Source organism: Nicotiana sylvestris, chromosome 9 (genome assembly GCF_000393655.2).
Source record: "Nicotiana sylvestris chromosome 9, ASM39365v2, whole genome shotgun sequence".
NCBI classification, from domain to species: domain Eukaryota; kingdom Viridiplantae; phylum Streptophyta; class Magnoliopsida; order Solanales; family Solanaceae; genus Nicotiana; species Nicotiana sylvestris.
The window spans coordinates 38,868,050-38,878,174 of NC_091065.1; the positions used below are offsets into that span (position 1 = coordinate 38,868,050).

General features: G+C 37.6%; 1 protein-coding gene across 1 annotated transcript; it reads left to right on the forward strand.

Moving 5' to 3' along the window:
- The first annotated feature begins 283 nt into the window (after window positions 1-283).
- LOC104216513 (probable glutamate carboxypeptidase AMP1) lies at window positions 284-9,627 on the forward strand. The gene is made up of 10 exons (XM_009766572.2): window positions 284-1,374; window positions 4,542-4,784; window positions 5,265-5,417; window positions 5,522-5,596; window positions 6,412-6,499; window positions 6,630-6,713; window positions 6,925-7,013; window positions 7,494-7,607; window positions 8,330-8,464; window positions 9,308-9,627. The coding sequence occupies exons 1-10, from the start codon at window positions 415-417 to the stop codon at window positions 9,488-9,490; spliced, it is 2,124 nt and encodes a 707-aa protein (XP_009764874.1). The 5' UTR covers window positions 284-414; the 3' UTR covers window positions 9,491-9,627.
- Window positions 9,628-10,125: the final 498 nt, after the last annotated feature.

The window sequence follows — 10,125 nt, forward strand, 5'->3', positions numbered from 1 at the left end:
ATTTTCACTTAAATTTTTTTAAATTTTTTTTTTGAAATTTTACAATTGTTATGTCCAAACGCCCGCTTAATATGCTTTAAGTAAATATTTTAAAAATACTTTTGGAAAAAATATTTTAAAAATAAATTACATATTAAGTCTCCGTGAATACATGAACATAGGTTCTTCTCATCCGTCACATCAAACATAATCACAGATTTTGTCCCCACACCCCTCACCCTCCCACGCCAAAAACCCTTGACAGTCACCTCCCATAAACCCAAAAGACAAAAATCTATTATCTGAATTTCCAAAACATTACTATAACTGAACAACTTCCCACTGTATATAGAAACACCAGTCCCAAGAACTTACACTCTCTACTCTCCCCACCATTGCCATTTTTTCCTCTCTATTTCACCTGAAAAGAGAAAAATGCCTCAATCATGCTCTCCCTATGCTTCCAAAATGCCATTATTTATCTCAAAACAGACCTTTAGTTTCCTCTTCATTCTCTTCTTTCTTGCTTTCTTCACCACCCTCCACCATTATTACTCCCATCACCAAAACTCCCCAAAACAAAGTTCCCAAAACACCCTTTTCTTCCTCAACACTTTCCTCTCTTCTGCCACAAACTACACACTTGCCACCTACCTCCGCCACCTCACCCTCCACCCCCACCTCGCTGGCACCACCCCCTCACTTCACACAGCACTCTATGTTAAATCCCATTTTGAATCCTTAAACCTTCAAACCCACGTCACTAACTATTCCGTTCTCCTTTCCTACCCTTTGTTCTCTTCAGTTACTCTCCATTTTCCCAACGGTTCGGTTCTTCCTTTAACGTTGTCCGAAGCGGGTTCGTCTCAAAACGGCGTTATAAAACCGTATCACGCGTATTCGCCATCTGGATCGGCGTACGGGAAGCTGGTTTTCTTGAACTACGGGAGGGAAAAGGACTATGTTGCGCTCGGTGCGCAGGGGGTGAAGATTAAGGGATGTGTTGGGTTAGTGAGGAGGGGTGGTGGGTTGTCGAGGAATGAGGTGGTGGAGAAGGCGGCGGCGCGTGGGGTGACGGCGGTGCTGATGTTTACTGATAGTGAAAGTGAGTATGCAAGTGGGGTTGAGAGAGGGACAGTAATGAGTGGGTTAGGGGACCCACTAAGTCCTGGATGGGGAGCTGGGGGTGGGGGTGAGAAGTTGAGATTAGATGACCCGCGGGTGATGAAAAGGTTTCCGAGTATACCTTCATTGCCTATATCAATGGCGTCAGCTGAGAGTATATTGAAGTCACTTGAGGGAGCTGACATGCCTTATGAGTGGAGAATGAGCATGAAATGTAGTTCAAGGGGAAGAGTTGGGCCCGGTCCGTTTATGGTCAACTTTACGTACGAGGTTAGTTGAGGTGGTTGGCAACCCTCTTGTCATGCTCCTTCTTTTCTCATCTTTTGTGTTGAATATGTTGGTAGGCGTATGAATTTAAACTTTCCCCTACTATTATGGGTTTTGGATTCTATGACAGTGACCTCATTCGGTGGTTATTGAGTTATGAATTGATTTTTTGTACATATTTAGTGTGGCACAACTACTTGGTTATGTGGAATCCATACCTTAAAGCCTACATCCACTGACGTTGATTATGACTACTAAGTATTATTTGGCTAAATTTTTGAAAGTTTCTAGAGTGATGGTTTATTTTAGTTCCATAAAGGTACTTTTCTATTTTCTCGTAAAATGAGATGGAGGAGTTCAATTTTTAAGTGTTTGTGTTTCCCAAAATCTACAAGTTTCTAAATTTTGGTGATCTTCTTGATAGATGATGGTTAAAGATTGCTTCGTTGTTGTCATATCTACTTTTGGTTGAACAATTGCCTTTTTTGTTTGGATTGCTGGGCAGGCTTTGATGATGGATAGAAGATTATATTTCCAAATTGTGCATATGTTTTCTTTTTTGAGCATCATGTTGGTGAATTAATGAACTGATGTTTGACAATAAGAAAAATCTTGAAAGTTGGGGGTGGGTGGTATTGGCTTACCCCATGCTTGGTTGTAGGGTGGTAGGACAATTTGAGTAGGATCGTGTTCAATCTCACCTTAAAGAAGTTATGTTTATCCGTCGGGAGGTAGCTGGTGGGGAAAGAGGGATGTTGGAGGAGCTTGGATATCTTGTAACAGAAAGATGAACCTGAAAATTTGCGTAGATAGGTTGGCCTAACGATACTTAGCTTTAGCTATGAGAGTTTGTGCTTTTTGTGCTTGATCGAGGTTCCGATCAATGCTATTGGGCATGCAGCAGTAAGTATTTGAAAGATAAACTATTAGCAAGACTTTAGTATGATGGATGTATTTGAGGTTTGGGGTACCTGTGTCGTTCTCGTTCAACACGGGAATACATCAAGGCAATTGAAAAGATCCATGTTGATTCATTAGCCAATCTGCTCTTGCTTCCCTTATTTGGTTTTCTTGTAACTTTGTCTTTTGTCTAGTTATGAAGGTCATTTGTCTGCTGCATTGTCGTCAAACATTAGCTGGCTTGTCAAGGTGATCTGAGATAGACAGGACATAAATATCTAGACTCTGGATTCTGTAAGTTTCTTTAAAACTAAATGCAAAGTATTTTAGGTTTCTGATATTTTTAGTTGGCTTGATGATGTTCGTAAAATATGATGGCCAAATTAGGAGAACTTAAGCGTTTTTTAATTCTTCTCTAGTTCCACGTGTCACATGAGATGTGAGTGATTCACACAACATATCTCATTTATAAAGAAGGGTCAACATGAGCTCGGGGTATAGCTATGGCTGATTCCAGACCAGTTGTTCATGAAGCAATGATAAAATAAATGTGATGTGATGGGGCAGCTTAAGTACACAATAGAGTACTCAGCTTGAAAGGTTGAATTAATTTTAGATTCCAGAGTCTTGATAGCCCAAATAATCAAAGATTGGATTATGAATTTAGTTGGTACAAGCGAGATACTTAACATGAAAAACTTAAATGCTACGCAGATGCTCCATCAATCCTTAGCTTTTACTGTGTCCTCCCAATAAGGTGAAAGGAAGACTGAGCAGAACCATGCCTTATTTTCTGTAATCAAATATTACATATGTTTTTCACCACGAACCACTAGATTTTTCAAATTTTAAGCTAACTCTAACTCTTTTACCCGGTGACAAGTGTTGCTTTTAATGAGAGAGGAGTATCCTTTGGGAAGCATGGTCGTCTAGGTGAGAAAACTACACTTTATGGAAATAGACTTACTTTTTTTTTACTCTTTCCACATAAGCTATGACAACATTTATGGATCTACTCCAGAGCTGATCACTTTTTTCATGAAGAAAATATCTTTCATGAAGCAGTAAAGTTGCTTTGTCTATGTCATATGACTAACTAGGTATATTAGGACCCAATTTATACTTTAGAAGTCCAAATTTCTCAAGGAATTCTTGCTTTCCTTTTGGATCAACCTCATTGAAATAGTATGAAACTCAGTTCTTGCTTTTGTTCAAATTGGGTCTCTAATTATGATAAAGGGCTTATCTGTTTTCTTACCTGAAGAAGTGGGTGATTAATTGTCAGATTCTGCTAGGAATGAGTTACTTGTTATCACTTATTTCATCAAAAAAGGAATGAGTTACTTATTACAGCTGCCACTAACTATTGTGCCGCTGCTGCTACTTTTATTGTCACTATGCATTAGTCATCATAGCTATTGCCAAGTTAAGAATTATGTGATATCTCAAAGATTGCTAACATTTCTGTAGTGTTATGAAGTGCTTAAATGGTTAAATATATGTTTTGGTTGATAGAAAGCAAAAATAACTCCTGCTAGTTATTTCTCCATTATCACACAATCGTTACTTGGATCGGCATTTTAAATGGCATTCTCTATGCTTCCCTAAGACAGACATGCATGGTTGAAATACATCTTAGGAAAGTCATGTTTTTAAAAGGAACTTTACTGTATTGAAAGTCTCTACGGACTCATTCGTTTAATCCCCATCTTTGAGAAATGCAGTTCATGAGTTTCATCAAAGCACTAGATTTTCTACAGTTTTTACCTTCTAATTCTATCTACATATCTAACCTAATTGTACAGTGTTTGAATTCATGCAATCATTAGCTTGAATTGAGTTTTGTCAAGTTTGTTTTGCTTTGTGTATTTTTTGACAAATAAAATATCCAGTACCACATCATCTCTCATATTGATGTTCTTGTTATTTTGTTATTCCATTTTCTCATTTCTTAATGTCTAATACATGTACATGACAAAGATCCAAAGTGACTGTCCTTGAACAGAACCTGCATCAACCCCCCCCCCCCCCAAAAAAAAAAAAAAAAAGAGGAAAGAAAAGTAAAAAAGAGAACCTGCATTAGATTACTCCCTGAAAAAAATGACATGGATTGAGTATTCAAAAAGTTAATATAAAGTAATTTGCTATTTCTTTTTGTAAAGTGTTTAACGACTAAAATTTCCCAACAAAACGATGAACATATGTACGGCTCAAAAGCAGGTCATAGCAGAAAATTATTAAAAACGTTTCTGCATTATTTCTGATTCCAGGGGGAGAGAAAGATGGCAACAGTTCATAATGTTTTTGCTGTCATAAGGGGATCAGAAGAGCTGGATCGTTTTGTACTTCTCGGGAACCATAGAGATGCATGGACTTATGGAGCAGTTGACCCCAATAGTGGAACTGCTGCCCTGCTTGACATTGCTCGTCGATATGCTCTTCTCATGCGTTTGGGTTGGAATCCTCGAAGAACAATCATTCTTTGCAGTTGGGATGCAGAAGAGTTTGGGATGGTAGGTAATGTTCTTTCTCCAGAAGTCACCTGTATGTTCTGCTGTCAGATGGTAGGACCAGGTGCAACATCTAGAATTGGCTTGTAGATTATTCTGGACAACTTGGTTAACCCTCTTTTTCGAACTATGTATGCTAATTCAATAGAATAGTCGTATGATTCTCTTTAGTCACTTCATCTTCTGCTAATGAACAAGAATTTTAAGTGGACACAACCTCTAAGTCTGGCTGGATGATTAAACTGTGGGATTGGCCATAAAATAAGGAAGTGGTTTGAGTGGCTATAGTCTATAAGCCTTTATGCATGTTTTTATGGCATGGGCTATTTAACAGATAGAGAGTGCAGCACAGTTCATAAAGATATTCTTGAAACCTGAACTGGCTACTGAAATGTTAGACTGCTTCCTCAAAGCTATCAGGGTTTACTCTCATGATCTTTACTTTTGTTTTGCACTCATCTTGTTCTCTTTTCATGGATTCAGATTGGATCAACTGAGTGGGTTGAGCAGAATCTTGTCAACCTTGGATCTAAATCTGTGGCCTACCTAAATGTGGATTGTGCAGTTCAAGGCCCTGGGTTTTTTCCCAGTACAACCCCTCAGTTAGATGATCTGCTTACTGAGATCACCAAGAAGGTAACCCTGCTGAGCTATCATTTAGTGGAAATAGTTTATACTTTATACCATGATGCCTTTTTATCTTGGTACTTTAGCTAATTGTATTTGATCTGCTGGATAAGGTTAATGACCCTGACTCAGAGTCAGAGGGCATGACTCTTTATGAAAGATGGACTGCTGCTAATAGAGGTATCAGGGTACGTTTCTTATGCCCTCTTTTCTTCATTTCTTTACACACTCTCATAATCGGTGTATCATGGCTGAGATTTTAAGATATTGTGTTTGGACTTTGGATGGACATTGGACATTTTTGTGTTTATACATGGATGCATGAAAACAAGACTTGGCTCCCATGCTGTTTGTTGTGTTCTCAGTGAATTTCATCCACTCAAATCTCCAATGTGCGCAAATTAAACATACTAACACGTTGCAAAGAGTGCAATTATATCCTTGTGCAGTGTATTACCAAAAATGCTCTTGATTTTAGATTTCATGACTCACTTTTGTGAGCTTGATTCAAAATAAATTTGGAATTCATAATAGATCTTAGTTCTTGATCAATTAAAGCAACTTGAAACTAAAAATTTCTAAATGAGAAGAAAGAAAGAGAGCATTCTATTGGCATGATGAATGCTTGCTATCACAACATCCTTCTTCAAAGAATATGGTAAGATTGACTTCTCTATAAATACTTAACAGGATGCAAAGTTAAATGCATGAGTGTGCAGTGTTTTTGAAATGGTAAGTGACTGCAAATTAGGCCGAGTAAGTGGCCCTCATTGCAAATCTTTGCATTTGGAAAGAGTTATTTATCCTCCAAAAGAAAAGCCATTTATAGGCAACTGAAATGTATTGACCTATCTTTGCAATGATAAGATCCCCTCTGTAACCAGTTTTAAATTTAGCTACAATGCTGTTTCCCCCTGTTTTAGTTTATATCCTTGTGTCCATTTATCTGCTCTTCTGTACTCTTCTAAGCTGCATGCAATAGTGATGGTCTTTGCATATGCAGATTCAGCGGCTTAGTGGAGTAGATTCAGATTTTGCTCCATTTTTGCACCATGCAGGTGTTCCTTCTGTTGATTTGTACTACGGCAAAGGTACAGTACTTCCATCCTTAGCTAAACCAGACCAAGCCCAAAATTATCCAAACCGTGGGACTTCCGTTCTTTCTTTCCTAGTTGCATTGTGCCCAATAAATTCTGTAATGATTGATTCATTCTGCTGCAGACTTTCCGGTATATCACACAGCATTTGATTCCTATAGCTGGATGGTGAACTTTGGGGATCCGTTCTTTCAGCGGCATGTGGCAGGTAGTTTCTTATCTTCTGTACTTTGCTTAAGTAAATGTTTTTGTAGCTTATTGATTTACCGACTTTGTGTATATTATATGTTAGACTCATCTTAATATAACTTGAAAATATTTCTTAATACAAGTTTTTAGGGTTTTATTTTATCTTGGCTTTTGAGGTCATGCTCCGGAGATGACATGGCTCTTTTCTTTTGTTTCTCCTCCCCTCACAGTGACTGGAGTTTGGGGTCTTCTTGCACTTCGCCTTGCTGAGGATCCGATTTTACCTTTTAATTATCTCACATATGCTGTTCAGCTGCAGGTATATTAAAGCGTAAGCTATTGTTAAATGTTAATACCTCTGACCTAGTGCATTTAGATGCTGAAATATTATGATGCTTGGTTCTTGGAAGAAGCATTATTCCCACGCCATAAAGTGCATAAATTGAATACCTTTTTTATGCATCTTTCATAACTATATTGTGCTAATTTCGTCCATGATATTCAGTGTATGCTTGGCCATTGTGATTTCTCTCGACCAAACTCACTTGAATGCATCTATTTATTTCTTATAGAAGAAGAAAAAACACGATTTCCTTTATACTATGTGATTGGCTCTAAAAAATGCATGTTTTATGAGGATGAGGAGGTGAATTCCTTTGAAGCCAGCAATAGTGATGCTTGCTTTACTAAAGATCATAATCGATATTTATTTTCAATGAGAATCACACAAGATCTCTCCTTCTCCCTGACCTTCACTGGCAACACCCTTTCCTGTGGGTTAATCCGTACTCCTTTACAGGACTATACCCATATTCTGAGTGACTTATTGGAAGGAGGCATATCTTTGCATCCTATTACTGCTGCCATTCAAGAACTTGCTGCTGCAGCTATAGAAACTCTGGAAGAAGCAAAGGTCAGATATCAAACTTTAAATTTTAGATATAAAACGTTGTTGGACAATTTCAGTCTGTTGAAGCCTTCTTTCTTTCTTCCAAAGTAGTTATGATCGGATACCGAGCATTGGGAAGTAACGGAGAAAATTTGTGGAATGAAAAGCTTAAATAATGGGGTACTGGAATGAAGTTTACCTTTAATGCTGCTTTTTCCTCTTCTCTTTGTAGTTTATAATCTTCACAAGTACTGGAAGTTTTAACAAGGTGGTTATAGGAAGTTTTCCTCTGAACCCAGGTCCCTATCTCCCTTATACATGGTAATCTGTAGTAAGAAATCTTACATAAACAGATATACTATGTAGAACGTAGAGAGGAAACACGAAAGAGATTCCTGATAATCAAAACTGAAGAAAAGAAAAGGAGAAACAACAAATGATGCCTTTGTTTTCTATTACTTGGATTGCTGTTAGCATAGGTTTATAACATGAGATGATGTTCCAAATTGTTCTCCAAAAATGAAAGATTCAGTGTGTGAGTTTAGTAAAAGTAAGGGACAAGGGCCAAAGACTGCCACCTTTTCCTACTTGTTGTGCATTTTAAATTGTGTGGGATTGACATCTAAATTTTGTCAACACTATATTATGTTTTGCTTGCTTCTTTGTTTTAGGTTTATTTTTAATATTACTCTTATGCTGGTGATTTCATATTCACTCTGGTTCTCCGTTTCTCTTCCTAAACCTAGAAACTGAAAGATGATGAAGCCATCGACGAGCATGCTGAACTGAAGCAACGGATGTTAAACGATCGACTCATGCTTGCTGAGAGGGGCTTTTTGGATGCGGAAGGGCTTCAGGGAAAACCATGGTTCAAGCATATGGTAAGCTTTTTCTCCTTAATAGTTAAGATGATTTCATCATTCATCATTTGGGTCCACATTCGCTCTGCTCCATGAAACCATGATAACTACAGAGCTTCGCAGCCCAATGGAGAAAGTACTAAATACATCTTAATAATTTGGACTGTTGTATATTAATAGTCCCTCCGTTCCATATTGTGAGAACCAGTTTGAAAGGGCATGTAGTTTAAGAAAGAAGGATTTTGGAACTTGCGGTCTTAAACAATCCAGACCTTTTATGTGGTTATAAAATCATGATATTAATGTCAAAATGGGAAGTTTAAGTTTTAATTGTTTCTAGGTGTAGAAAGGTGTAGGAAAAAAACTAATAAGAAAAGTGCATCACATAAAATGGAACAAAGGGAGTAGCTAAAGAAAGCGACCTTGAGTGACTTTGTTTTGGACGATCTTCGTGAGAATGATATGCTCCAGATGTTACAACGGTAGGCTGATATCCCATTACCAAGAGCAATTAAGTAAATGGACACGTAGAAGAGCACATTATCTGTGGTCGAGTGGAACACACAAGTGCTTTTCTTCCATTAGGCTCTAAGAAAATATGTTAATGATAATGAAACTTAGTCCCTGCAAAAAGAGGAAAAATATCCAGTTTCAAGATTTCATTAATTGCGAAATGAAAAAATTGACATGAAGATAATTTGCAGCCACCACAAAAGTGGCATGGAAGATGGCACACGTCGTGTATCTTACCCAACTACTTAATAAATGTATAAAAATGTTTTACTCATAGGTCAAGCTAGGTTTACTTTATCGGGATGAAGGTAGAAATAGGTCTTACTAACTGTTTGAGTTTTGGGAATGCAGGTTTACGGCCCTCGTAATGATGGTGAAAGTGAGTTAGATTTCTTTCCAGGAATAGCCAATGCAATTTCTAGATCCTCGGGACTGAACAGCGAAGAGCACAATGAAGCAATTCAGCATGAGATCTGGAGAACTGCAAGGGCCATTCAAAGAGCTGCTCATGCTCTTAAAGGTGAGCTTACCTGAAAGAATAATGACAATGCTTAGACTCTCATATCTTGTAACGAGAACATAAACAACATGCTCACACCTGTACATGTCTTTTCTTCTTTTTCTAGTTTGCAATTAGAATATTAAAGTTATAGAATTCTTTCTTTTTTTCACCCTCTTGGAGTTGGACCAATTCTCTATTTTGCACTTTGATTTTCAATACTATTCGACATTGAGCAACTAAATTTGCAATGCATGAGGAGATAAAAATACAACAACTACAACTATGCCTCAGTCCCAAACAAGTTCCAAAAAAAAAAAGACCCTTGGACTTGTTGGAAGACCAAAACATAAAAAATAGCTAGAGTTAGGTGGTTTTACATAACCAAATTCAATCATGATGGATATTTGAAAGAACCTAAAGGCTGAATCGGTTGAAAAAGGATATTCCAGCAACATAGAGTGGATTTCATAGATACTTCTGCTCCTGCAGCAAAACGTTACATTATATTACCTGTAGTTGCATTTAGCAGCAAAGTTTGGCTGGAAATTTATCATGTTGATCTCAAATCGGCATTTCTGAATGGTGTAGTAGAAGTTGTTCCTGGTTATGAAGGTAAGTTTACAAGCTTCATGCAAAAAAAGGACTAAAAAAACAGACTGGCAAGAGA

Bases quoted from the DNA above. Each gene is read 5' to 3' on its own strand.
- LOC104216513 (XM_009766572.2), top strand. From the start codon at position 415: ATGCCTCAATCATGCTCTCCCTATGCTTCCAAAATGCCATTATTTATC. The intron at 6,500-6,629 runs GTACAGTACTTC...ATTCTGCTGCAG, and splicing joins TGATTTGTACTACGGCAAAG to ACTTTCCGGTATATCACACA. The intron at 6,714-6,924 runs GTAGTTTCTTAT...CTCCCCTCACAG, and splicing joins CTTTCAGCGGCATGTGGCAG to TGACTGGAGTTTGGGGTCTT.